The sequence below is a fragment of the Budorcas taxicolor genome, chromosome 7 (assembly GCF_023091745.1).
Source record: "Budorcas taxicolor isolate Tak-1 chromosome 7, Takin1.1, whole genome shotgun sequence".
NCBI classification, from domain to species: domain Eukaryota; kingdom Metazoa; phylum Chordata; class Mammalia; order Artiodactyla; family Bovidae; genus Budorcas; species Budorcas taxicolor.
The window spans coordinates 43,152,730-43,180,629 of record NC_068916.1 but is presented as its reverse complement, the minus strand read 5'-3'; the positions used below and the strand labels follow the sequence as shown (position 1 = coordinate 43,180,629).

At 58.4% G+C, this 27,900-nt stretch overlaps 2 protein-coding genes across 2 annotated transcripts; both read right to left on the bottom strand.

The window, feature by feature from the left end:
* Positions 1-98: 98 nt before the first annotated feature.
* ABCA7 (ATP binding cassette subfamily A member 7) lies at positions 99-16,941 on the bottom strand. Its single transcript, XM_052643341.1, has 46 exons — positions 16,876-16,941; positions 16,696-16,789; positions 16,379-16,520; positions 16,183-16,301; positions 15,970-16,046; positions 15,614-15,694; positions 15,171-15,381; positions 14,938-15,077; positions 14,544-14,660; positions 14,152-14,319; positions 13,793-14,010; positions 13,327-13,503; positions 12,769-12,991; positions 12,412-12,633; positions 12,115-12,316; positions 11,747-11,857; positions 11,354-11,525; positions 10,835-10,966; positions 10,591-10,730; positions 10,232-10,369; positions 9,767-9,951; positions 9,606-9,678; positions 9,052-9,254; positions 8,747-8,795; positions 8,436-8,540; positions 8,206-8,360; positions 7,862-7,986; positions 7,679-7,777; positions 7,258-7,545; positions 7,001-7,033; positions 6,721-6,898; positions 6,465-6,634; positions 5,853-6,030; positions 5,502-5,617; positions 5,088-5,232; positions 4,871-4,994; positions 4,384-4,513; positions 4,192-4,312; positions 4,042-4,104; positions 2,635-2,741; positions 2,275-2,416; positions 1,462-1,596; positions 1,283-1,386; positions 1,033-1,125; positions 347-587; positions 99-245 (listed from the first exon to the last, which is right to left on the bottom strand). Exons 1-46 carry the CDS (start codon positions 16,939-16,941, stop codon positions 99-101), a joined length of 6,459 nt encoding a protein of 2,152 aa, XP_052499301.1.
* A 2,092-nt stretch (positions 16,942-19,033) lies between these two features.
* Positions 19,034-27,311, bottom strand: CNN2 (calponin 2). The gene is made up of 7 exons (XM_052643646.1): positions 27,191-27,311; positions 22,681-22,802; positions 21,976-22,042; positions 21,731-21,868; positions 20,726-20,842; positions 20,457-20,603; positions 19,034-19,999 (listed from the first exon to the last, which is right to left on the bottom strand). Exons 1-7 carry the CDS (start codon positions 27,251-27,253, stop codon positions 19,724-19,726), a joined length of 930 nt encoding a protein of 309 aa, XP_052499606.1. The 5' UTR covers positions 27,254-27,311; the 3' UTR covers positions 19,034-19,723.
* Between the last annotated feature and the right edge of the window lie 589 nt (positions 27,312-27,900).

The following is a 27,900-nucleotide window of genomic DNA, read 5'->3' as shown; positions in this document are numbered from 1 at the left end:
ACAGCTTCCCTTTATTTCCTCCAAGGCCTCTGGAGTCTGGGTCAGGCTTCAGCCTCTCTGCCCTACTTTGGTCCCCCCAGCTCCACAGAGGAGGAGGCTCAGAGGACCGTCTCAGCCACGCTGTGGTCATCGAGGAACTGGGTTATGAGTTTGGGGTGCTGCGGGCCTGGTACAGGGTCAGCCCCCACTTCTGTCTCCTTCTCATCTTCCTCTTTGCCCTGATCCTTGGAGAAGTATAAGAATACCTAGGGGTGGATGGCCCAGGGAAACAGGAGGGGAGGTCAGCTTGAGGGCCTAGCCCCCAACCCCATCTTTACCCCCAGCCCCGTCCTGGCGCGGCAGTCACCTCCTCCAGCGTGGTCTGGCTCACAGAGAAGTCCTCCACGCCATGCTCTGCGCCACATACCGCCAGCAATCCAAAGACGAGCGCCAAGGTGCAGCGCCCTCCTGGCAGCAGCTGGAAGCGCAGGCGGCCACCATGCACCTCCCGCAGCTCAGCTTCCGGCAACGCCTGGGCCACAAAGTCGGCCGCCGACTTGGATCTCGACAAGGGCACCTTCAGGGTCAGTGTATGGCCACCTCCGAATCTGGGGTGGGGTGGGGTAGACCATAGCTAATGGACCCGCCCATACCATCTTCCAGCCCTCTTCTAGCCCCACCCCTATACTTGGTTCCTCTAGACCCCCAGGCCAACCTGACCCCAACCTCTGCTCCTAGCCCTGGCTACATGCTCATCTGGTCTCTAACCCTGCTGTTCCCCAGTCCCACCCATGCAATGCCATGCCCCACTGCAATAACCAGGTCATACCCACTTGCCGGACCCTCTTTGGCCTCTGCCCATGGACACATCTTCACCCATCAGACCTCCTCCCCATCTCGGTCCAGCCTTGTCCCCTCTCCTGGACAGTCCATGATCCTTGCCTGTTCCCTGGTTAGAACCCAAACTGGCCCCACCTGATCTCCCCTCCAGGCCCACCTACACCCCCACCCTGATCTGCCCGCATCCAGGCCCTGAGGCCTTGCCCGGCTCACCTGCCCTTGAGGTGCTGTGCACTGCCCAGGCAGCGGAACCGCCCATTCACCATGATGGCCAGGCGCGTGCAGAGCGCCTCGCACTCCTCCATGCTGTGGGAGCCCGGTGACATGAGTTCCAACCAGGCCTGGACCCACGGCGCTTGGCTCTGGGCTGCCCTTCCCAGGGACCCTCAGCCTGCAGCTCTAGGCCACCCTGTGCTCTGGACATTTCCTGTCAGTCCCAGACTGCTCTGTTCCCCAGGCCCACCTGTGTGAGGTGAGTACCACGGAGCGGCCCTCCCGCACCACGGCCAGAAGACTGTTCCAGAGGAACCGCCGGGCAGCAGGGTCCATGCCAGTGGTCGGCTCGTCCTGGGCGCAGAGCAGGAACATGCTTAAATGCGGCCCCTTCCCCCCTACTCTGCCCTCCCATCCGCACACACATACCAGAAAGACTAAAGCCGGGTCCCCCACCAGAGCCACGGCTGTCACCAGCTTCCGCTTGTTGCCACCGCTGTAGGTGCCCGCGGGCTGGTCAGCATACTGAGGGAGGCCCAGGCGTGCCAGGCCGTAGCTTGCTGTCTATGGCAGGATGGAGTGGGAAGGGCAGAGTGAGATTGGGGTGCAGGGTGAGTGGGAGGGGCTAGGGAGGGGATATGGTGGCGGTTTAGTCACTCAGTGGTGGACTCTTTATGACTCTATGGATTAGAGTCTGCCAGGCTCCTCTGTCGATGGGATTTCCCAGGCAAGAATACTGGAATGGGATGCCATTTCCTTCTCCGGGGATCTTCCTGACACAGGGATTGAACCCGGATCTCCTGCATTGCAGGCGGATTCTTAACCGACTGAGCGAGCCACCAGGGAAGCCCAAGGATATCGGGGGAAGGTAACTAAAGAGGGTGGGGCCAGAGCCAGTAGGGGCGGGGCTGCAACTGGAGGCGGGGCCAGATCGAGAGAGAGGCAGGGCCTGGCTAGGTGGCAGGAAGCGAAGCCCTAACCTGGAGGTGAAAGTAGGCGGGGCCACAGCCAGGAAGGTCTAGGAGAGAAGGGGCGGGCCCCTAAGCAGGGAGGGGGCGAGTGCAGCCTGAGGACGGTGGGAAGGGCTGGGGGTGTGGGGGTGGACCCAATGAGTGTGTAGGCGCTCAGGGAGCAGGGGCAGGGCCAGAGGACCTGAGGTCGGGGGACCTAGAGCAGCAGAGACTGTGGTCCAAGGGAGAGATTGGGGTGGGGACCGGAGGGGTTAATGGGGAGAACGGTCACCTGGGCAACTTGGGCTTCGGGGACTCCTCGCAGGCGTGCATACAGCTCCAGGTGCTCACGACCGGTCAGCAGCTCGAAGATGGCATCCGACTGAGGGCAGTAGCCCATGCGGCGGTGAGCTGTGGCCGGTTCCTGGGCCACGCTGGGGATGGGGAATGGGGGACAGGGAACTCAGGGCACTGGCTGGCCCTGGCCATGCGAGGGGCAAGCAGGGGCCGTGGGGCTCACCCACCCTGATAAGGGACAGGAGGTAACTCAGGGCTGGGTCCATTGCAGGGGGACTCAAGGGCAGGCCGATTCTGTCCATACATGTGAGGGCAGGGGAAGGTGGGGAGGAACAAGAGCCCAGGAACCCCTCACCTGTGGCCTTCCAGAATGGCCTCGCCCCCACTGGGCAGCATGTCCCCAGTCACCATGCGGAATGTGGATGTTTTCCCTGCTCCGTTCACGCCCAGCAGCCCGAAACACTGCAGGTACACCCAAAGAGGGCACTCATAGAAGCCCAGACAATTGTCTCAGCATCTCTGACTTCTGGGACAGGTTTCTCAGCTTCCACTGGGAGGGCTGTGGGCAAGGGGATCCCTGGGCAGATACTGGGGTGTGTGAGTAGGCACAAGCTGTCACACAGCAGAAATGCTAGATGACACACTGCTGCTGCTGCTAAGTCACTTCAGTCGTGTCCAACTCTGTGCAACCCCATAGATGGCAGCCCACCAGGCTCCACCATTCCTGGGATTCTCAAGGCAAGAACACTGGAGTGGGTTGCCATTTCCCTCTCCAATGCATGAAAGTGAAAAGTGAAAGTGAAGACGCTCAGTCGTGTCCGACTCTTAGCGACCCCATGGACTGCAGCCCACCAGGCTCCTCCGTCCATGGGATTTTCCAGGCAAGAGCACTGGAGTGGGGTGCCATTGCCTTCTCCGAGATGACACACAGCATGTATTTAATCAATGGACACAGTAGATGTTCTATAAAGGTCACTCGCAGTCAGTGCTCCATAAATATTAAGGCAGGAGCTGGCTGAATGTTTCCTGCCATGCAGTGGGTACTGACAGCAAGAGCACCTGGTGAGAATTCATGCTGGGCACACAGTCAACCCAAGATGGAAAGGCTGACTGAACATAGTAGGCATTTGCTAAAGAGTGATGGCAATTTATACCAACACACCATAAGTGTCCACAGGTGTGTGCTAGCCCCTAGTAGGTGGCCAGGAAATGGACCACAGCAGACAAGTTTGCACAAAGTAGTTGCTTGAATGTGCATGGGTACAGAGCAGGTGCCTACTAAATATTGGTTGTGAGCAAGTGCTTGATACATATACAGTATGAACTCAATAAATGTTGGTGCTTGATAAAAGTTGATCACCACAAAGGTGGCATTCAATATACTTTTGGTACACACAATGGTGGGGGGGTTCAACAAGCTTTACTGTATACAGTTGGTACTCAATAAATCCTAACATATAGTAGGTGCACATAGTAACTGGCACATGTATGGGAGCCCAGTAGGTGCTCAATAATAAATTTATCCTCACTAAGATCTTGTTAATCCTATTGCACAGTCAGGATCAATAAATGTAATCATGCAGTAGGAGCTTCATATTTGTTGGCTCTAAATAGGAGCTCAAATACTGACAGCCAGTAGGTACTCAGTATAGGACAACAGACACAGAGTAGGTGTTCTATAGGGGGAGGTAGACACAAACATGGTAAAGACCAGTGGGTGTACAATAGGGCAGCCTCTCACCCTTGCATCACCTGGACTTACCTCACCAGGGGGGATCCCCAGGCACAGGCGGTCAACCGCTGGTGTCCTCTGCCCAGGGTACACCTGGGAGGATGGAAGTCCATGAGAAAGGTGGGTGGGCCAGTGGAGGCTCCACAACCCAGCAGTGGAGGTCCCCCAACCCACACCCACCTTGGTCAGGTCCCTCAGTACCAACACATCCCCCTGGGTGGCCCCTTGTACTACCCGTTCCCGCTCACGGGCCACATCCTCATCCTCCTCTCCCAGGGCGGGTAACGGCCTCAGCTTGGGACTGAGGACAGAGAGATGAGTGGGCCGAGAGCAAGACCCCAGGCCCTGCCACCCTCCCTGGTCCCCACTGACTGTGGTAGGAGGCGGTTGTGGTGCTGAAGCAGCAATGTAAAGAGGAGGAAGACTGGCCCCTGTATGAACATGGCCAAGAGGTTCTTGCCGACCACCTCCCAACGCAGGGGCGACTGGAAATGCCCCTCTCCTGTGGGGACATGAGGAGGGATAGGGTCATTTTAGGGTCTTGGTTACTGGGTCTCTCCCCATTCAGGTCACCTTGGGTTCTTAAGGGAAAGCACCAAGCTGAATAGACACTCAACTGGGGTCTAATTGGCATGGAAAACAGTGGCATTGCCATCTCCTTTATTTAGTGCCTTAGACCTCTTGTGACATGACCAAGGTGGAATTAACTTTTATGGCTGCTTTGCTGCACTTTTAACTTTGCCTACCCACCCTTCCAGGTCATCTAAGACCTCAGGTTCTCTTCCTAGGGGCTGCTGTTTGTCCCTGCACTGTAGGATTGACTCGTCTGGCATTTCCCCTCCTGGAGAGAAGTTCTCACCCAAGCGCTCAAAGGCATCAGCCATGGCCTGGTTCCGCACCATATCGATGAGGCCCCGGCCCAAGCAGAAGTGAGGAAAGATAAGGAAGACCTGTTTCAGGATCCGGCTCACCTTCTGCAACTTCTGCTCAGGGGCAAATTAAGAAGGAGGTGGGTCAGAAGCCGAGGCTGAGGCCCAGTCTTACCCCAACCCAAGGACCAGCCTTTTGGGTCCCACCTGATCAGAGAAGAGCTCGAGCACGAAGGTGGCCATGCTGCCATTGATACCAATGAAGAGATTGATGCAGGTGAGCACAACATAGGCTGTGCTGGGTACAGAGAAGAAGAAGGAGGCTGGGTACATGAGCGGTGTGATGGACCAGCTGAGGGGGAACAGGAGACACTGTTATTGCCAGACAGGCTGAGCAACCCTGAGAAGAATATAGATCTCCCATCCTAAACTGTGCTGTAGGCCTCTGTAACATGGTCAGGTCAAGATGAGCTTTTAAGGCCTCCTTGGCATATCCCTGAATAAGATCACACTTGGGGTCCTCTCAGATCTCCATATCCTCTCCTTAGGAGCTGCTATAGAGTCCCAGCTCCCTCAACAGAGTCAAGGGAGAACAAGTCCTGGAGGGGCTGGGAACCTCACCCATACAGTAGTAGCAACAGCAGGAGGGCAGGCAGGTTGGCAGGGGCCACATACGCCCTCTGCTGGAAGGCCAAAAAGATGAGCACCACGATGCACGCTGACACCAAGTAGTTACACTGCATTGGAGATGGTGGTCACACCTTCAGTATGCTGAGCTACCAGGGAAGCCCACAGGCATCCTTGGCATTGTGTCCCACCCCAACCTCCCCGTGCTTTGGATAATAGGATGAGGTCTCCATCATCCCCAAGACTTCAGTGGTGCCATCCTAGACAAGTTCCCGACCAGAAAGGGCCAGAAGAGGCAGTGGCAAGTGGTGGCAGGGTCCCCACCCCTCCAGGCAGTCTGCGCACCATGTCCCAGAGAAAGTTGCCAAGCCAGTAGAGAGTGGGGGGCAGGCCCCCCATGCACTGCAGGTGTTTGGCTCGGGTGACACGCTCGTCAATGAGGACAAGGATGAAGCTGGCCGGGACAAAGGACATGGCGAAGACCACGCAGATGGAGACAAGCACGTCCACCGAGGAGGCCATCCTGGGAGTGAAGGGGCATGAGCTGCTCAGAGAGGAGCTGTGCTCACCACTGATGGGACTGAGGTCCCCAGGGCTAGACACAGCTGGTGGGGAATGTTGTGAGCCATTTTGAACTGTTAGGGAGAGATCGTCCAGGTCTCCAGTAGGATAGAAGTTGATGTGACAAGGACGTGCAGGCAGCTGGGGGAGACTGCAGCCCATGAAGCCTGATGATGCCCCATTACCCTGGCCTAAGGGGTGGAGAGGGAAAGTTCTTGTTCTCTGTTTACACAGCAAGAGTGTGGCAGAGCATAACTTCAGCTTCCACCACCAGAAACAACAGAGAGACCAACCGGGGTGGGGGGATACATGGGACGGGGGAACACACACGGTGGAGTGGCACACAAGGCAGAGCAACTCACAAGGCGGCAGGACACACGGGGTAGGGGGACTCACAGCGCAGCCTCAGACAACTGCTCCTTGGTGAGGTTCAGCGGGTGATTGAGCGTGGTGATGCTGCGGGTATGGTGGGAGGGGCCTGGTGGCAGGTGGGCACGTAGGAGAGCGTTGTTGGCTCGGTTTACAAAGGCCACCATGGCGTGCCAGCCCTTGTTGTTAAACCAGATCTGTGATGGAATTGGGGCCAAGGGGTCAGTAACCTGGGATCAGACCTCCCCCACCACAGTGCCAGCCAGCCACCGCCAGTTACCACCTTGAGGCCATCCTGAGTGTCCAGACCAACAGCCCATGCTGTGAGGTTGTTCAGGAGGTGGTCAAGCGCCTTGCCTGGTGTGGGGTTCAGCAGTGCCCGCAGCTCCTCCACGGAGCGGCCCACCTCCAAGCCCGAGGGAAGGCCTGGGTCTCGGCCCCCCAGGGAGAAGCCCCCATACCTGAGGGGCAGTGGAGGTGGGAGATACCTGAAGGTTGGGAGGATGGGGCGGCAGGCAGGCAGAGGGCACAGGAAAGGAACCCATGCAAGGGACCCTCCTCACCTGACCTCGTTCACCCATTTCTTGGTCTTCAGGCTGTGAGAGAGACAGATACAGAGAGAGAGGTGAGTGGGACAGAGACAAAGATGCTAGTGAGTTGAGTGAGACAAATTAAAAGAAAGAGGCACAGAGGGCCCCCAGCAGGCCCCAGCCCAGAGCCCCAGCCTGGGCATCCCCTCAACCCCTCCCAGGACTAGACTACATCCTCCCCACTGGACCCCTGCTACAGCTGGCCATGCCAAGTCCAGGGTGGTGCTCACCCTTGGCGCACCAGGCGTGGGTAGGTCTTGACCAGGAAGTCAGACAGGTTTCGGCCCGTTAAGTTCTGGACCACTTCACCAGAGCTGGTTGGCGCCTGGGGTGGCGGGGGGCCACTGGCCGTGGCAGGGCAGTCAGGCAGCAGGCGGCGGGCACCAGGCCGGCTGCACTGGCAGGCGGGGGATGGAGACTCTGGGGTCCAGTTGCCACTGGCCAAGACCTCAGCCACGTCCGCAGGGACATCAGGCACCGAGAAGTGGCAGAGGGCAGGCCGTGCGCACGCTGGTGCCCTGTGGGGGTAGGAGCAGGGTGGGGGTGGGACTGGAGGCGCCCTGCTCCCAACCAGGCATAGGGGATGCTCCAGAGCCCAGACAGGGAAACCGAGGCCAGAGAGGAGCCAGGCCCAGGCTGGAGGGCCCTCACCTGCTGGAGTTACTTTTCAGGTAAGGCTCCTCCAGTCCGGCCTCCTCCAGCAGGGCCTCGAGTAGGCGAGCGTGTTCAGGGTCCCCTGGAGTGTCATCACTGTGTATAGTGGGTGCAGGGTCAGGGCTGTGCCCACACGCCCCTGGGCACCCCCCCAACCAGGCCCCTCTCCTCTGCACCTACCTGAAGAAGGACACCTGGGAGCCATACATGCTGGGGCTCAGCTGCAGAGCCGGGTAGTAACCAAACGGGGGTGCAATGAGGCTGAACACCAGCGCCAGGCCCACGAAGAGGGCAGGTAGCACAATCTGAAGGGCCAGCTCATCAGCTTCCTGCCCATCGGCTGCCAGGCTCACCTGCAGCCTTCCCTGATCTCGCTCTAGAACCATCCATGGCTCCCCAGTGCTCTCAGTAAAAGTATCCAGAGTGGGGCATACACCTGGGCTTATGGGGCTGAATTAGGTTGTAGAGTGGAAAACAGACACCGAGGGGCTTCCCCCACAGCCCCCCAGTAGATGGCCCCTCACCTGAGCAAACAGGCCACGGCGGCTGCGACGGGCAAGCAGGAAACGCTTGAGAAGTAAGGCCCGGAGCTGCTGGCAGGTGAGCGCCCAGCTGTGTACGCGGCCTGCGGTGGCCGGCCCAGAGCCCTGTAGTGCCTGTGTCTCAGGGACAGAGCCAACTGTGGGGGATGGGAGGGTCAGTGCTCGGCCCTGGGGACCAGGAGGGGCCACAGGGTGGGGCAGGGACAACTCACCCAGTCCCCCATTCTCCAGGGCTATCTCCTCTGGCGGAACCTGGAGCTGCCTAGTCACGTCGGGATGAGCAATACCCAGCCATCGGCCCTGCCTGGGCCTACCATCTGCAAAGTCACCAGCGTTGGGGTCAGGCTTAGTGTTTGGCCTGGGGTCTGGGACAGTGTCAAGGCTCACAAAGGAGGGGTCAGGAGTCAGGGTGGAGGTCAGGGCTGTAGGTTGGGTCATGTTAGCCAAGAGTGGAGACTTGGTCTAAAGTCAGGTTGGACTCTGGACCAGGGTGAGGGGACAGGACAGAGGCCTACAGGCGTACCCTCTGGGCCTGTGTCCACAGCACAATCCTCCACCACCTTCAAGAAGATCTGGGAAGACAAAGCAGGGGGCTCGGATAGAGCCTGTGGACACACAAGAGGGAGGGGGACTCAAGGGCCACATATCCCTCAAACACTGGGGGTCCCCAAGCCTCCCTGAGGGCCTCTGAGCCTCCAGGCCTCCACGTGGGCCCTGCCTCCTCCCTGGGATGCCCAAGTGTCCACAGCAGACTCTTCTTCATCCTTCTAGGCACCACCTCCTCCAGGCAGCCCTCCTCCTGCCCCCAAACTCATCTAGCAGCCACACCTCCTCCAGGCTGGTGTCGGAGATCCCATAGCCAGCCAGCCCCAGCTCCCCCAGCCGCTGGTCGAGATCATGGAAGAGCTCAGCGAAGCTGCCATCCAGAGCACCCTTGTAGGGCAGCGCCAGCACCAGCTCATGTGGCAGATCCTTGACCAGCCGTGCGCCGGGCACGTGGTGCTGCACCATGGCCCACAGCTGGGCTGCACCTGGGCGGGCGGCAGGCACGTCAGGGGCCCTGGGGTCCCATGTTGCCCTGGCTCCTGCCCTACTCCCTTGGGGAAGGGGCTTGGGTGACCCACAAGGGACCGGTCCCTGAGGGCAGAGGAGGTCAGGATTAAGCACCCAATGGCAGGACTTGACCTGGGGCCAGGGCCAGAGCCCACTCTGGGTCAGAAGTAGGTGTGTCAGCTCAGCTCAGGGGTCAGGTCAGGGGTCAAGCCTGGGGTCGTCAGGCCTGTTGCCCTGAACCAAGTCACTGCCCCCCACTGGCCCCTCCCTCTGCCTCTCCCAGCCCCATCCACAGCCCCTCACTCAGGCTCTCCCACCCCCGCCCTCACCGGCAGAGCTGGCCTGGCTGCCTGGCTCCCTTTTCTGCCCAGCATCCATGCTGTTCTTCAAGCCAATTTCACCCTGGGGGCAGAGGAGCATCAGCTGCCATGGCCATCACGCCTGGATGGAGTCTTAAGAACTGGGGTTGGAGGTCAGTTCCAGCCCTCACCTTTTTGCTGGTCGCCAGAGGCGGGGGGCCCTTGGCCAATGTCAGGTAGTATCCGGAGCCCAAGTGACGTCGCAGGAAGAGAGGAGAGCCACAGCAGCACAGGCGGCCCCCTGCCATTACCGCCACCCTGTCTCCCAACAGCTCCGCCTCATCCAGGTGGTGGGTGGAGAGGATCAGTGTGCGACCTAGGCAGGGGACCCAACCCACACATGTCACCAGGCTGCCCAAGCTGCGGTCCCTGCCCCATGCAGTAAATGCCTGCTGCTGCTGCTAAGTTGCTTCAGTCGTGTCCGACTCTGTGCGACCCCATAGACAGCAGCCCACCAGGCTCCCCCGTCCCTGGGATTCTCCAGGCAAGAACTACTTATCCCTTAAAACCCCATCTTCCATCACCTCTTTGTCAGAAAGATCTTCTGGCCTTTCAATCAGCATCCAGGGAAATCTCAGGCCACTCCTAGCTCTTACCTTCACGATATTTGAGCAGCAGCTCCCAGATGCCTCGACGGGAAGTGGGGTCCACACCAGCTGTGGGCTCATCCAGGATAACAACTTGGGAGCCACCCACAAAGGCAATGGCCACTGAGAGCTTCCGCTGCATCCCGCCTGGGTTGGGACAGGGGTCAAGATCTCCACAGTCTTGGACAGGGCTGCCTCCCTTCTCCCTGCACCTTTCCCTACCCACCTGGACCACAGTGCCTGATTCCTCCTGGGTCCCCAGGTCTGCCCATCTCCTCTGGCATCCCACAGTCCTCAATATAAAGTCCCAGCACCACCCCCCAGCCTCATCTCTGCAGACCTGGAGGCTCCCCTAGGTCTGGGCTCACCTGACAGGTGATGAGTCTGTGCATGTCTTTTGGGGATCAGCCCCATGTCCTGCAGCAGCCGGTCCTGCTCGGGACCCACGGCAGCTGCGCTCAGACCCTTCAGCCGCCCATAGAACCAGACGTGCTCATCCACAGTCAGCCTGAGGCCGTGTACAAAAGACAGTGGGGGGGTTACCATGGCAGGCAAGGCCCCAGAGAGCACCCAGCACACCCACTGCCATGCCCCAGGCCCATGGAGACGCACAGGTCAAAGAGCACGTTGTACTGTGGGCAGACACCCAGGCGGGGCCGGATGGCTGCCATGCTGGTCCGGACGTCGTGGCCCAGGACAGAGGCGGAACCAGCCGTGGGTGGAAAGAGGCCACTCAGGATGGACCTGCAGGTGCAGGGGTCTCAGGGCAGCTTCAGAGGGGAAGCTCAGGCTCCCAGAGCAGAGGCACCAGCATTTATAGGGCACCTACTGTATGCCCAGATCAAAGGGGTAATATGTTCCCATTTTACAGGGGAGGGAAGACGAAGCTCAGAGAAAATATTCATCACCTGTCTATTGTGGATCCAAAGTGAAATAAGGGGGAGGTCCAAAGGGAACTGGGGCTGGGGGACTGCAGGGGGGGCATCAGGGTCCCCCCCTCACTATACAGATAGGGACCTTCTGACCCCAGATGTCCTTTCCCTTGAACAAGTGTGCAAGTTGAGACCCAAGAAGAGGAGCTGGAGGGGAGGGGAGGGGAGCTGTGAGGGGAAAGAAGTGATGGCTGCTCACATTGTGGTCGTTTTACCAGCCCCATTGTGGCCCAGGAAGGCGGTAATGTGGCCCTGGTAGAAGTCCAGGCTGAGTCCGCACAGCGCCGGCTGCGAGTTGCCAGGAAAGCGCTTTTCCAGGCCACGTATGGAGACCCCCGGAATAAGGCCGGGGGGCGCCTCCTCCACCAGCACTGAGGAACAAGGGCAGACTCAGTTATGGGCACCCTCAGAAGCCTGGGGACTGTTCAAGCTGGTCCGTGGAGTCAGGGACTTGTGGGGCTGGGGTCTGTGGGAGTTAGGGGAGCCTCAGGACCTGGGAACATCCAGAGGATTGGGATCCATGGGGACCTGGGTTTTGTGGAGGCTGAGAATCCAGATAGGGAAGTGACAGCTAACGTTTGTCAGGCCTTACCCTTGGGGTCCTGCGCCGTCAGAACTGGGGAAGGACCGTTGGGGGTCTGAGACCCAAACCAGTAGCTCCTCCGAAAGGGAAAGTTCCACGGTTCGGGGATCCCGTACTCGCCTGTGGGGAGTGGTGCTCAGTTACCCCTGAGGCACTCCCCCCTGGAGTGTGCCCACCTGGGATGCAGGGATCCAGGTAAGGGGTAACCAGGAAGCCCTGCCCACCTGCCTGCCTGCCCCAGGCCATCCCTCAAACGCAGCCACCAGTGTGCAGGTGCCAGGAAGACCCACCCTTTCACCTGTATTCCAGGCCCCCTCAGCCCCACCCTGAAGGCACCCGCCCTCAGCCCAGTCTCCCCTGCGTCTCCTACGGCCCACCTGGGCACACCGCCTCCAGGTACCAAATGGCAAGGCCATAGAGAGTAGCATCGAGCAACAGAAGGCCCGAGACCTGGGCCAAGCTGAAGACATCTGCTGTAGGCCCAGTGCCCAAGTTGTGCCACTGTGCACCCTCGCCCTGCTCCTCCAGCAGCGCCAGGCTCTCACAGCCAAAACCGAAGGCCACCGGCGACAGAAGGCTCTATGGGTGGGGGCGGGTAGCGGCAGGTAGGTAGGTCAGCAAACAAGGGCAGCTGAAGGTGAGGCACCCCTGCACCCACACGGCTGGGCTCTCACCGCGGCCACGCGGCCGCCCATAGGCAGCTGGTCCCTCCAGGCCACGCACAGCACGTAGGGCAGATAGAGTACGAAGTAGGCAAGACCACCGCAGGCGGCTGCCAAGTTCGCGCGGGAGAAAAAGGCGCTCAGCAAGAAACTCTGGACCACCGTGGCCACAGCGAAAGCCGCCAAGAATAGGAACAGCACCCCCGGGTGGCTGTAGGGGAGGATGTCCCCGAACTGCAGAAGGACAAGGGAGCTGGAGGGAGCGTGCGGATTCGCCCAGGGACGCGCAACCCCGCGAGGCGCCCCATGCCCGTTACCTCCCCGTACACACGCACCAGTCCCGACTCGGCAAGGCAGGGGTGCACGCACCTTGAGCACCAGCACAAGCAGCGCGGTGCTGAGGAGGAAGGGCCCGAGGCAGCTGAGGAACCAGCCCAGCCACAGCGCAGTGGCGCTGAGCCCCATGGCGCGCATCGTGTAGCGCAGCCGAGTCTCCTTCTCACGCACCACGGCCTTTACCGTCAACGCCACAGAGTAGATCCAAGCCAGTGTCAGGAAAAGTGGCAGTGACCGGCTCAGCACGCGCAGGAACCTGGGGCAGTGGGCAGCTGTGGTGGACGCCAAAGACCCCCGCGCTGCCCCCATCTGACACGACAGTTCCCGCCCTGGGACCCCAAGGTGCGGCGAGGACATTCGCCCTCCATTGTTCTCGGACTCCTGATGGTGCTGTTAGGTTACGTTCTCCCTGTATCCAGAGACCCCAGACCCTGAAGGATCCCGGCTCCTCCAGCTACAAGATCACGGGGAGTGGTCCCTCTGAACCGTAGTTCTCAGCCTTGACTGCGTGAATATTCCAGATGGCACCCAAGGCCCCCACCCTGAGACCCAGGATCTGGCATCCGGGAGAAGTGAGGAAAGAGTGCTCACGCATCGTCCACGTAGCAGGGGTAGGGCATCTGCTGTAGGTAGAGGCCGGCATGGGGGGTGGTGCCTGTGAGCACGCGCACGGCTGCGCGCTCCAGCAGGTCTTGCAGGTACACGAAGCCACCCCACACGTAGCGCAGGTCCGTCAGGGGATCAGCGGCCGGACCGGGGTCCCAAAACCTGAAAGAAGTATGGGAGTAGCTGGGACCTGCCCATCACAACTTTAGCTCCGCCCTCACCTGTGTACAAACTACCTAGACCCACCTGCCAAGTGCTTTAATCTTATCCAAGAAGCCAAGGCATTGACCCCCACCCACCAAGCCCTTGGCCGTGCCCATCACACTATAAACCCCGCCCATCATGGATCCCTACTGGTCTAAGGATTTGGGCACCACCTACCAAGATCTCTGATAGGTGGCATGGTACCTAGCACCCCCCCGCTCTGCTTCCGCCCCACAAGGCCCCCCACCTATCCTTGATCTTATCGGTTCTTGCGACATCATCGATATCCATGCGGATCTTGATGCGCATGTGGCCATGGCCTGGGGACTGCGCGGGATCCGGGGAGTCCTCGGGCCCCAGGAAGACGATGCCGGCCCAGAAACGGTGCTCGGAGAGCAGCTTCAGGGCCCGCTCCACCAGGGCGGCCTCTGAAGGGGCGGCCTCCAGCTTGTCCAGAGTCACGCACTGCGGAGGAACCTGGGCGTGAGTTCGAGGCCCCAGGGTCCTCCCCTGGACCTGAAGGCGGAGCCGCGCTTCCTCCTTGGAGGCCCTCAGCAGGGCCGCCTCTCCCCTCGGAGACGTTTTCCCAGGTGGACGGTCCCTCACCTCCATCACACGGCCCAGTGTGACTGCCAGGTGTCCCACATCAGCGTGGGCTTTCTGCCAGTTGTAGCCACCGCTGCGGGGATTCAGAAAGGCACGAAAAGCTTCCACTCTGGCCCCACCTCCGGGTCTTGGCTGCCTCCTTCCCTTGTCCTGGATCTGCAGGAGTCTCTGTTCGGGTGTCGGGGAAGGTGGGGGTCTGCATTGGACGTTCAGGGCCTGTCACCCCTCTTCCCATCCCAGTGAGCGGCCTGAGCTCACCGTGGATACCATTCCCCGCCTCCACACCCTTGCCTGGAAGTCCCTGCCCTTCTCCCAAATCCTCAGCAGGGGTGACCCTACTGCCACACACCCCCGCCCCCCACACCGCTCTCCCACTCCCGTCCTGGCCGCACCTGTAGCATGGCGACATTGGCACTATCGTTCAGGAAGTTGAAGAGCTGGGGTCCCAGCAGCCCCCACACCTCCTGGATGTCCTTCAACAGTGCCAGCTCCTGGAAAGTTCGGTTGACCTGCAAGAGGTGGGTGCTGAGGTCCACACCAGCCTTAGCTGTTCATGACCCTTCCCTCTAGTGAAGCCCCCTGCCCACCCCTCTTGCCTTCTGCCCTATGCTCTATCCTGCACCTCTGAGCACTGTCTGAAATCTGGAAATCCCTGCATTTCAAACCCCGCTTCCTGGACCCAGCCCAGGGGCAGCCAGTCTCGGGACTCAGGGCTCTCCTGTGGCCTGGCTCTCTCCCCGTCCCCCCTCGGCAGAGGCTGGGACTGAGGGCCCCTCGCACTGTCACCTGGGCCATGATCTGCCGGGTGAAGGGTGTGTCAGGCGTGAACAGTACTTTCCCCAGGACCAGCGGCTTCAGGCGCCTCCAGAGCAGGCGGGACAGGGGGTGGGTGTCCAGGGCCCCCATCAGCTCAGTGCAGGTGGGGCCTAGGGCCAGGGTGGGGGCACCATGAGGCCCTGTGCCCATGTCCTGGCCCTGCTTCCCCAGGGAGAGGGGTGGAAACCGGGTAGGTCACTCACTCAGGCTGTTGTCCCACAGGGTCTGCACTGGCTCCTGCCCCACCAGCTCCTTCAGGTCACTGGCCTCATACCAGTTGAGGGAGGGCCCACCTGGTTTCCTGGGCCCCCTGGCACTGCAGAGGGCTTCTGCCACCGCCTCCAGGGGACCACCTGGCCCGTGGGGTCTCTGTAGCAGGGCCCACAGCTCTCCCAGGCTGGGAAGCTCCAGGAGCTGGAGGAGGGGATCACCAGAGGGCTGGGCAGGCTTCCCTTCCGCATGACCCCACCACCAAGCTATAACTAGGGCAGGGCCCTCCAACCAGGAGCACCCTTGCCCTCTTTCTGCCCCAGCACCCCCACACAACTACTGAGGACAGGTGCCCAGGGTTGCTCTGTCCTCTCCCCTTCCTGCAGCCCACCCCTCTAGTTTCGTGGCAGGGGCTGAGACTGCACTGTCCTCTTACCTCCTGGGCCATGTCCTCTGCAGTCTCCACAAGGCTGCCCATGGACTCCTGGGCGTGGCCCAGCACAGAGCCCAGGGATTCCTGGGAAGAAAAATGACAAGATGACAATGAGGTTTGCGGACGTTTTACTCAGGATCCAAGTTCCCAGAGGGTCCATGCTATCATAGCCTCATTTTACAAACAGAGAAACTAAGGCTCAAAGAGGCACCTGAGCTTGTTCAAGGTCTCAGGGCTGGAATCGAAGGAATATCACTCCAGGCAAGGCCCAGTCAAAGGCCTGGAAGCTGGCCCCGGAAAGGGGCAGGGTGAGACTCGGTGAGATCAGGGTCCCAGATCTTGCCTTGTCCCCACCTCACCCCTTGCAGCAGTGTCCCCAGAAGCTGAGTGGCCAGGGACAATCCCTCCTTGGGCTGCTCACTGGGCCAGGGAAAGGCTGAGGGAGTAAAGCACAGAAGCCCAGGGTGAGGCCAAGGTTAGCCAGAGCCGTGTCCCACTTATCCCACTCCAAGCTGTGCCATCAGGTGGAGGCGCAGAGCCCAGCCCCGCCTACCACAGGCCTGCCTTCTCACTTGCTTGGGCTGTGTGTGCAGCCTTCAGAATGGGTATCAGCTTTCTCAGGCTAACCAGCATCCTATGGGCACTGGGGCCCCCCAGGACAGTGCGAGCATCTGCCAGGAGCCGGGAAACCCTGGATACAGAGAGAAGGCTGGAGGCGGAGGCTAGGTGAAGCTGCCCACCCCTGCCCCGCTGCTCCCACTGGTTTACAGGGAGTCCTTGAAGTTGCTGAGGACGCCAGGCTCTTCGCCAGGGGTTTGCCACGGGAAGCAGGTATTGTTCACGTTGCAGATGAGGCCCTGGAGCCAAGGGATGGTGCCCGCTGAGGGCAGCGGCTTGTTGGGAAAATGACCTGCAGGGACACCAGGCGTGGGGTTCTTGCTGAGTCCCCACCCCCAGTGACAGAGTGCCCCTCTCAGCCATTATTCGAGCATCCGGTCTGTGCTCCGGGTTCTTACTGGGGCCCCTGTGCATAGAGTGACCACTGCTAATCCTAAGCCCAAAGCTCTGGACGCTGGGGGGCTTACATTCATGCTGCTCGAGTGGGGGGTGGGAATGGCGAACGGCCACCAGGATGAAGAAGAGAAAGAGCGGCCACAACAACTCCACCAAAAGTTGGATCTGCGGGGGCAGAATAGGCTTGGGGAGTGACGGCCTATGGGGGACTGTGGGTCGCCCCACCCCCGGCCCACCCGACTGGACTTTACCGGCTGCCTCCTGCGATACAGGAAATTCTTCCAAAGCAGCAGCATCAGCTGTGTCCAGAAAGCCATGGTGGAAATGGACAGCAGACAGGACGGAGGGGTCAAGCTGAGGACGTACTGTGTGGTTGCGGGCAACTCTCTGTCCCTCTCTGAACCTCATCATCTATTTCATTGCTCAGCATTTTCGGAAGCTCTGCTTGGAGCCAAGAAAACAGTAGGTGCTTATTAAAGGGGCTCTATTCTCCGGAGGGGTGGAGTAAGCCAACGGGAGACCTGCCCGAATCCTTCCTCGTATCTGATTGGTTGCGCGATCTGTCTCTCCCTCCAGAGGAGCAGCTGGGGTCCCAAAGGCGAGGAATTTGTCCTGCAGGGGGCGGAGCCTAGGCTTAACTCTTTCATTAAGAGGCTCCACCCTAAGCCTTCCTAGGGGTGGGGGGTGGGGGGTCTTCCAGGTCCTGTCCCCTAGCCTCATCCTTAACCCAGGCAAGGATTCCCTTTCCCTCCTCTCTCCTCCCATAATGATAGCTAGGAGTATTTTATACTGCTCTCTGGAAGGAGGGCTATCCCAGGCCACCAGAGAGGCGAGTCACCCAGCTGGAAGGCGGCTCCAGCTCTGCCCACCCCTCACGTACTATTCGTCGCTCAGAAGAACCCCAAGATCCAGAAAATGAGTAAGAAGCAGGGGCGCTTCTGGAAGCAGCTATTATTTATCATGTCCCTTGCTTGGAGTCCAGCCTGGCCTACTTCATCATCGTGCACAGGGAGAAACTGAGGCCGCCAGAAGAACAGGGAATGGATCCAGGACCCCTGACCCCCACTTCAGGACTCATTTACAAATAGGATCGGGGGGCGGGGAGCGGCCTCAGTTTTTCTATTGGTAAAATGGGGGCGAGAGCTTGGCGGCGTATCAACTGGGAAAGCGGCTGCAGGTAGGTGAGTCTATTGCCCAACCTCCCCTTGGAGCATTATTGGTCAATTCTGCAGATTCGAACGCTCCCCGGCCAGGGAGTGAAAATGAGTGAGTCTAGATTCGGGCCACACCCTTTAATTCCCACGGAATCTGCCTCCTTTCGACCCATCCGCACCCCCGCACCCTCTCAGGACCACCCTCAGGACCGTCTCACCGTTCCACCCCCAGCTCTCTCCACCTTCCCTACCCTCCACAGCGGCCGGGGAGAGCGGCTCCTTTAAGAGGAGCCCCGGCCGCTGGCGAGGCGCCCCTGCTGCGGTTAGTACCCGGCATCCGGGGCCTGCGGCCGCTGGTCTCGGCCATAGCCCCGCCCCATCCACTTCCATTGGCTTCTATATGCGCCACTCAAAGACCTGGCCAGCTGGAGCCGCGCGCGCTAACGCGGGAGGCGGTGTCACAGCGAAGCCGCGCCGAGCCGGGTTTCTTAAAGGGATCGCTCTTCTCTTGCTGCATCACCGAGAGGAGGAGGGGCCCCCGGATAAACTCGCATTGGTTGTCCTTGGGACAAAATCGCTAGGTTCTTCCCACGTTGCATAATCGCCTGCAATACTGCAGCTCAGGGTCTCAGGAGATCTCTTTCTCCTCTCTTTCGCCAGAAGGGGCCCCAGTCCTAACCAAACTCGCCCTGGTACCCTGGGACTCTATTTATCGATCCAGAAAAGGGGAGTTTGATTAGAATCATCATTTGTTCATTAATTCATTCCACAAACATTCCTCGGTCCCTACAGTGGGCCAGGCTACGGCAGAGGGGGAGGTGGCCCTCAACATTCTAAGATTAGAATCGGGTCATAATGGTCACCCCGATTTTGAAGAAAACCTCCTGAAGTTCCCCCCTCTAGGAAATTGGATATATTTCACAAGATCATAATGAAAATGAAACGTGTGTGAATCCACAGCTTTGAAGGTGCTGGGAAGGGTGGGAAGTGTGGGAAAGGCTCCAGAAAGGGGTTGTTGCTGATGGGGCTTTGAGGATGAAGAGGAGTTTGTCAGGATAGAACTCTGTGAGGAGTAAACGCACTAAGGCCTGCAGGCTGGATGAAGCTGCAGTCCTGAGGACCCACTCAAGAGATTTGTCCTTTGCCCCACCCTGGAGGCCCCAGAGGGAATCCAAGCCAGGCACCACCCCCAGGTTGTATTGGACACCAGCTCCAACACCATTTCCAAAAAGAGGCTTTATTTACTTTGGTCCACAGTTGGTATTTTCACATTATTTCTTGGTCCTAGGGCTCCTGGGCAGGGGCTGGTCCCTGTGGGGGCCTCTGGGTGGGGGTCCCTGTGCAGTACTTGGTGGGGGAGTGGGGACAAGTGTGGGGGTGGGGGCTGGCTTTGTCTCAAGCACTCAGAACTCCACTGTCCTGCCTGGGCCTGTGTCCCCACTGGGCCCCTGGGAGGGCCCAGGATTGGTGATCTGAGAGTCCTAGGGAAATCCATGAGGCCTAAAATATTTTGGGACTGTGGCCTGACCTTCTCTCAGCATCACCTCCCCCCCACCCCCTGCCACCATTCCCCTGAACAAGAAGTATTTTCATTTCATTAAAACTGCCTGAAACTTCTGTGGGTACAGAAACCACAAACTGATCGGCAGAGAAAAGAGAAGCAGGGAAGACGTAACCGGAAACCACTTGGGGCCAGTTCCCCTCCTTGCCTGGGTTTCTTCCTCCTCCTAACAGCTTGGCCTAAACTCTGCTGGGAAACCTGATGCCTGGAGCTGCCCTGGTGGGGACCCCCCACCCCACATCCGTCTGGATATGGCCTTCACCCCTTTCCCCCAGAGTCTCAACTGGCAGCATTCAGACATGTAGAAAAACAAGACAAAAAACACAGAAAGACCCAAAAACCCAGATGAGGCAATGATGTGGGGAGATGGCACGCATGAGTGTCTCAGTAGTCTGCCTCCTCCTGGTAGTAGGGAGGGCACTCTGAGGGCTCCCCTGGGCCTGGGCCATCTCCAGCAGCTGCTGGAGCCCCGTCGGCAGCTGGGCCTTGAGGGCAGTACTTGGGGTCGTATATCTGCCGGCCCAGGCCAAAGACCTGACCACTCTGGTTGGCACCCTGTGTGTAGCCCATCTGCAGGGACATGGAGGAATTATCACATTTGTCTGTCCCCAGCTTTGTGTCGTAAATGTGCCGCCGAGTCCCTGGAGCCGTCATGCCCACCTGAAGAGAGAGAAGAGGAATCAGGGAGGGAAGAGGAGAAACAGAACCCCCAGAGGAGAACTTCTTGCGGGTTCCCACACCTTTTCCCGCCTCCCTGTGTGCACTCACAGTGGACATTCCTTTTGTACAGATCCTTCCTAGCCCTGCTCAGAACCCGCTCTTTTCTGACTCTGTTGAGTTGATCTGACATTTGGGTCCAGATTCCCTGCCAGCCAGGAAGCTCCCCAGGCTGGTGCTCAGGCCTGACGCGGACCTGAATGCTCCAAAAGCATCACACTGATACATAGCAGGAAAAGTGATGACTGCAGGATCTAAAAATATCAGAGTTGGATGGGCCTCTGGGCATCCAAGTTTGAGGGAAACCGAGACACAGAGCTGGGTAGTAACTTCCCTGGGGACACCCAGCAAGCTGAGGCAGAGTCAGGGCAGGGGGTCTAGGGGAACTGGGGCGGCCCACCTGGCTGGCACACTTGTTTGTGCCCATCTGGAGGCTGATGGTCGAGTGGTCCATGGGGGGCAGGATATGGTTTTTGGGGTCGTACAGATGCCGTCTGGTGCCGTAAGCTGTCATGCCAGACTGGCTGGCACATTTGTTGGTGCCCATCTGCAGGGAGGCAGGAAAGGTCAGGCTGCCCCCACAAAGCCTCCAGACCCTGCCCCGAAACTGAGGAGCCACCAGAAGCCCACAACCTATGCTTCCCGATGCTGGAGCAGCCAGGTGCCCACCTGGAGCCCAATGACGCACTGGCCCGCCTTCATGGTGGCATCATCAAAGTTTCGCTCCTGCTTCTCTGAGTATTTGACGCCAATGTCCACACCACTCTGCAGCCCCTTTGTCTTGGCCTAGGGAGAAAGTGGGGAAGGAGTGTCACGGTTGGGGCAGCCAGGTCCCAGGTATACAAGTCCAGAGGAGGACTGGTGATCTAGCTGCAACCTGGCCTTGTACCATCCACCCAGCACTGTGGACTCAACGGCTTTCCCTGACCCCTGGCTTTCCCTCCCCAGGCAACAGCAGCCCCACCCTTCCAGCTGCACAGGCCAAGAATTGTGGGGGGCATCCTCACCTCCCATCTCTCTCACCTTCCATCACCTCCTTCTACACAGCCCCAGCCACCATCTCTCCCCCACACCTGTCCCCTACTCCTCACTGGTCTCCCGGCCTCACTGCCCACGCAGCAGCCACGGGGGTTTCAAAACACAATCACCTGACACAAACCCCGCCTCGTTCCCATGGCAGAAGCTCGCTGTTCCCTCCTCTTGAAAAGGTGTTCCAGCCTGCCCTGGTCTCAGTTTTAGACCCTAGATGTCAGCATCATGCTTTCTTCTCTTTCAAGGGGCTTCTCCCAATTTATAATTTGTAAAGCAATGATATAAGAGCAAACCCTAATGTGAACTCTTGTAACAAGGTGCCTATGGAGTATCACTGACTGCATGAGAAGTGGGGGAGCCTGTGCAGGAGTGGGGCCATGGGAGGTCTCTGTACTTTCTACTCCATTTTGTTGTGAACCTAAAAGTGCTCTAACACATAAATTTTTAAAAAATAGGTTCATTCATTGCCTGTACATAAAGGGGTGGACTGTGTCTGCCTTGGTCACCCTTGAATTCAAAGTGCTGGGCGCCTCATGAGTGCTCAGAAATCTTTGTAAAAGAATGAATGAAGAGCATCTGAAAAATCTCTGCCTGGCTTGCTGTGTGACTTTGGGCAGGTTGCTGACCCTCTCTGAGCCTCACCTTCCCAGCCAGGGCAAGAAGAGACACCTGCACCTGAGTCAAGTTCCCACTTTCAAACAGGTCGTTGGCCTCGAACAGGTCAACAGGATTCATGCCGTAGCTCACCATGGCCTTGATGAAGTTGGAGAGGTTTTCTAGCTGGGAGGAGGCAAGAGAAGGATGGTGAGGGGCCTTGGTTGCCCCACCTGTCAAATAGGGTCCCCCAGCCCCATTCTGGTTCCACTTCTCTCCCCCTGGTCCCTCACCTGGTGCCAGTTCTGCATGGAGCGGTTGATCTTAGGGATTGAGCCTGGCTGCAGTTTATTCATGAGTCTGAGGAGGACACATGGGGTGGGGGGAAAAGGGGAACCTCCATTAGTGTAGGGGAACCTCAGAGACCCAAGACTCATTCACGGCTTCCTGACCACCCTCTCTCTGGGCTTAAGTTTCCCCTATTACAATCCAGTCTGCACCCACCATAGAAACAAAGATGCCAAAGAATGACACCAACCAGTGCTGGAAATGCAATTCAGAACCACTGAGCTATTCAGTGATTCTGGGAATTTCCATGAAGATTTTTAAGGTGTAAACCATGGAATGTTTGAACCACAGCTGAATTAGGGGCAGCAAAGAAAGGCCTCCAGAAACCTTAAGGCTCTCCTAAGAGAATGCTCCCTGTTAGAGATCAAAGCAGTAACACAGGCAAAAGAAGAGCAAGAAAGACCACTCATCAAGAAGCAGCAGGAGGGAACTCCCTGGTGGTCCAGGGGCTAAGACTCTGAGCTCCCAGTGTAGGGGGCCCAGGTTCGATCCCTGGTCAGGGAGCTAGATCCCACATGCTACAACTAAGACCCAGAGCAGCCAAATAAATAAATAAAAATAAAAAAAAAGAAGCAGCAGGAGTCACACACAGCATGACCTCATCATGCATAGCAGTCAGGGTGATGAGTACGGTGGACACACACACTCACGTGCACAATATGATCCCATCCTTCAGACCCTTCTGGAAGTCTGGGCCAACAGAGAGGCCAGTGAGTCCCTCAATCCAGCTTCGGAGTTCCGCCTCCTTCTGAGGGTCATATTTGGACTGCAGCTGGAGGGGTAGAGAGCACAGGATTGGGGTCAGCCCATTCGAGCTCCTCATGGGGCAAGACCCAGTGTTTCCAGAAAGAAGAAACAAGAGTAGTCAGGAGGTTCCCACACCATTGGAGGAGACTCTTCCCTTTTCCCATCAGTACAGATAAACTCCAATCTCTCGCTGATAAACACTGGGGCTAATCTACCTTCAATGGCGCTAACCCCCCAGGGCAGCCAACATGGCCCTGCCACCACCCTCCACCTGGTCTCCCAGCACTAGAGATACTGGCCTTTCTCTGTTGTTTTTAAAATTATGGTGAGAAACATACATGTACCACTTGAAAGCTCATAAATCAGTGACATTCAGTGCATTCATGAGGTTGTGCAACCATCATCTATTTGGTTCCAGAACATTCCATCACCTCAAAAGTAAGCCCCTCCCTATTAGCTCTCCCCGCCTCCGCCTCCCCAGCCTCGGACAAGCAGGAACCCACTCTCTGTGTCTGTGGATCGGCCTGTTCTGGATATTTCCCATCAGTGGAGTCACACCCTGTGTGTCTTTCTGTGTCTGCTTCTCTCACTGAGCATCGTGTTCTCAGGGTCCCTCCATATGTAGCAAGTGTCAGGGCTCCACTCCTCTTTTTATATAATTTTATTTATTTATTTGTTTGGCTGTGCTGAATCTTCATTACTGTGCCTGCTTTTCTCTAGTCATGGCCAGCATAGGCTTCTCATTGCAGTGGCTTCTCTTGTGGAGCACGGGCTCTAGGGTGAGTGAGCTTCAGTAGTTTATGCAGCTCCTCGGCTCTAGAGCATAGGCTCAGTAGTTGTGGTTTAGTTGCTTCATGGCATGTGGGATCCTCCCAAATCAGGGATTAAACCTGTGTCTCCTGCATTGGTAGGCAGATTCGTCACCACTGAGCCACCAGGGAAGCCCTTCACCCCTTTTTCTCACTAAGTGATGCTCCTGTGTGTGGAGGGACCACACTGTGCTTATCCATTAACCCGCTGATGGATATTTAGGTCACTTCCATCTTTTGGCTCTTGTGAGTCAAGCTGCTATAAACACCCATTTATAAATTTTATTTGAAAACCTGTTTTCAGTTCTTTGGGGTACATACAAGGGAGTAGAAGTGTTTGGTCACATGATAATTCTACCTTTAATTTGGAACCACTGAACCTTTCTCTGCTCCTTGAACTGGCCACACTAGTGGCTACCTCAGGGCCTTTGCATATGCTGCCACTTTGGACTCATGTTTGCACAGGTCCCTCCTTTCAATCCAGTTGTAGCTAGAAGGTTAACCCCTTGGAAAGGTCTTTCCTGACCACCTGGCTATGACGACCCTCTGCATCCCCCACCCCCAGTCCTTATTACCTTCTTTTTAAAACAATATTTATTTGGCTTGGCTGTTGTGGTATACACAATCTTTAGTTGTGGCATGCGGACTCTGAAGTTTCACCATGTGCAATCTAGTTCCCTGACCAGGAACTGAACCCAGGCCTCCTGCCCTGGGAGTGTGGAGTCCTAGTCACAGGACCACCAGGGAAGCCCCTGTTTTATCTTTCTAGCTTTTTTTACCTTTTGGGGTATGATCTATCTTCTAGCTGATGGTCCAAGCTCATGACAAGCGACAAGAGGTAACCCAACTCAGGCTCTCTCTCAGTAAGGAGGGTCATCCTCCCCCATCAACACACACTGCCCACAGATACAGCACTGGCTGCCCCCAGGGCAGCATCCCACAGCATCCAGGGAGGCCTAGGACAGGGTGTGTGTGTACAGCCGCAGGGCAGCTCCCTGGAGGGGTGGTAAAAACCTGAGGACCTGGCTGCCCAGCTGGGTGGGCTTCTGCCCAGACCCTGTGCGTGTGTGCTCAGTCGCTTCAGTTGTGTCCAACTCTTTGCGACCCCATGAACCATAGCCCACCAGGCTCCTCTGTCCACGGGATTCTCCAGGCAAGAATACTGGAGTGCTCTCCTCTAGGGGATCTTCCCAACCCAGAGATCGAACCTGCATCTTTTATGTCTCTTGCATTGGCAGGCAGGTTCTTTACCACTAGCACCACCTGGGAAGCCCCAACCCCAGACCCCTCTTCACCTCTACTCACCCTGTGCCCACCGCACACTCTCCTCCACACCCCCTAGGGACAAGGACTCAGAGTTGCTCTTGCAGCCCCCACCTCAATGACCATGAACAGGTTTCACCTCACGCCTCTGTCTTCCCAGCTATGTTTGAATGGTCTTCCTAAGGCTTTCCAGACCTGGGGTCCACTTCCTGCTTCCTGCATATAAACCCCTAGACGTGGGATCAGGCCTGAGCTGCTCAGAGTGCAGGGGAGACAAAGGCGGGAGGCTGGCCTGTGAACCTGATCTGTTCAGCCCACTCCCTCCTCGGATCTCCTCCCTCTCCTGTCTCTGGTTCCCACGCCCAGCAGAAGGGTGTTGGGGGAGGAGGGGGTGTTATTAGGGTCGCTGAACTTGAAGCAGGCAGGCTGGTCTGGACCTCTGGCCTGCCTGCCCAGCTGGGCCCCATCCTCGTCCTCGACAGCTCGCTGGGGCTGGGGCCAGGGAGGGTCCCAGGCAGGGGTGCCTGGCCTGGCCCCACCCGCTAGGCCGCCTTCCACCCTGCTGCCCAGCTGGCCTTCAGCGCATTCCTCCCCACCGCAAACTGCCAGGAATGCAGCCGCTGCCTCCCTGCTAAATCAGGACCAGCTGTTCCCAGCGGTCCAGACCCCCCAGTCAGCCAGAGATCTCAAGGGTATGCACTGGACCTCAGCCTGCCTGTATGCCATCTAGCAGTGGGACTGAAGCCTGGGGTAGGGGCCAGGGGGTCTTCCTCCTCTCAAAGTGGACGGTCTAGAAACCACAGGAACCTGGTTTCCAATTCAGGTGGGTCCCTGAGGTGACTCCGGTGCAGTGTGGGGGTGGGGGCCCCACCCATTCTCCAGGCCTGCAGACTGAGGGCTGGTTACAAGGAGCTTCTGACCTCATCCCCCACAGGGCAGGTAACAACCTGCCTCCATCCCACTCCATCGCAGGAAGCTGCCCCCACCCCGCTGGGGTGCTGCGCCCTCACCCACTTCCTGCTGCTTCGGGGGGAGATGCCTGGCTGCCCAGGAGGACTGCTGGCCATCGGACACTACCTATGCCAGGTCTGGGTTCGAGTCCTGACCCTGCCTCTGATCTGCTAGGTGGGTCTGGGCCGTCTGAGCGATGTCTCTGAACCCCATGTGCTAAGCAGGAATCTTAGAGGGTCTTGGCTGGGTGGGGACTATCAACACTCTGCACCCACCAAGGCATTACTGCTGGAGTGTGGAATTGTGTGTTCAAGGGAGAATCGATGGGGAGCTTGCCAGGTGACCATGCTCGGACCCTGGGCTTCCCAAATGGGCTGGAGGGAGGTTCCTAGTAGCTCACAGAGTTGAGATGTGTAAATTCTCCCTCTGGTCTCTTGACCTAGTAGCGACCTGGGGGCCAGCAGGGCTGTGTCGCCAGTGTGCCCAGGCAGGCTCCTCCCTGGGGCCACATTCCCAGGTGCCTGGTGACAGTGTGTGCCTAGGGGGTGGACAAAGATGACAAACTCCCCTCAAGCTGGAAAACCCTTGTGTGTTGGGCTTAGGACCTCTCCCCCTGCCCTCTGGGGCAGAGATCACTCTATGCTCCTGTTTCCTTGGATGCGCTGAACCTGCTGTGTTACCTTGCAGAAGTCTCTGCCCTCTTGGGCTGGAACCAAAAGCACTTCCTGAGAAAGAAGTGTGCCCCACCCCCCCACGCCCTAGCCCGCATTTTCAAGTTACAAAACCCACATGCTAGGGTCACATTCAGGGGACTGGTGGACCTCTTCGCTATTTCTTTAAGTGTGTCAGATGGTGATAAAGAGAATGGGGAAGGTAGGCCCTCTCGATTCCAACTCCCCTCACCCACCCACTGCCCCACCTCCCAGGTGTAAGAAGTCGGTAAATTCTTTTGGGGGGCCACACCCTTCTCAAAAACACCTGGCCCGCCCCCTTCCTTCCCCGAAGCTTTAAGTGGTCCAAAAGCAGAAGTGGGGGAGGGGATAAAAGGGGCCGCTGGGGTTCCCTCAGGACCTTCTCAGGCCTTGAAGCGCTAGAGGGGCCCAGGGCTGGGGGGTTCAGAGCGGTGGGCGGAGGGCTTCAGATGAGTAGAGGCTGAGGGAGCAGGGCTGGGTGAGGGGTTGGACCCAACCGCTCCTAGATGTTGGGGGGTGGGGTGCCAGAGCACAGACCTCACTGTTTCCCCAGAGTTTAGGAAGCATCGGAGGCACCCTCGGAACTTCGGGGGAGGAGGGCGGCCCCCGATGCCCAGGGAGGCCAGCGGGGGCCCCGTTCTGCAACCGCGGAGGGTGTGACGGGCTGGGCTGGCAGAGAGGGCGCTCCCCTCACTCACCCGGTTCTTGACCTCGGCCGAGAGCCCGTACGACGGCCCCTTGTTGAACTGCGTGGAGCTCATGGCTGGCGGGAGCGGCGCCGCGGGACGGGACGGACGGACCGACGGCCGGGCTGGCGGGCGAGCGGACAGGGGACGCGGACCCAGCGCCCCGCCCCCACCGCTGATTGGCGCGGGGCGCACATGTCCTTATATGGCTGCGCCGCGCCGGATTCCTGAGGCCTCGGGCTTCCTGAGCCCCTGAACCGCCCGACCCCCGCCCCGCCCCCTCGGAACCCCCGGGAGACTGAGGCCGGGAGGGACGGGTCCCCGCACCACGGAGACCTGGCACCCTCTCCTACTCAATGCTGGGAGCCCCCGGGCGCCTCTCCCCATGCTTTCTGGGCCTCAACTAACCTTTCTACATAATGATGGGAGGGGGAAAATGGTTGAATGAGACCCTAATTCCCTTTGGACACTAATGCGGGGAAGGGGGACCCTTATCTGATGCTTAGAGGCGCCTCCCAGTCTAGGTCCGCTTCTGGAAACCCTCCTAGCTGGGTGGTAGGCAAGGGAACTAGGACAGGCTCTTCAGCGGAGGGGGCCACTGGCGCTGGGACTTTGATGGAGGAGTAGGAGTTTGCCAGTCCAAAGGGTATTGTTTGTCCTGGTAGAACAAAAAGTGCAAAGACTTGGAGGGACCATCAGTGGTCGAAAGTGTGCAGAGATCA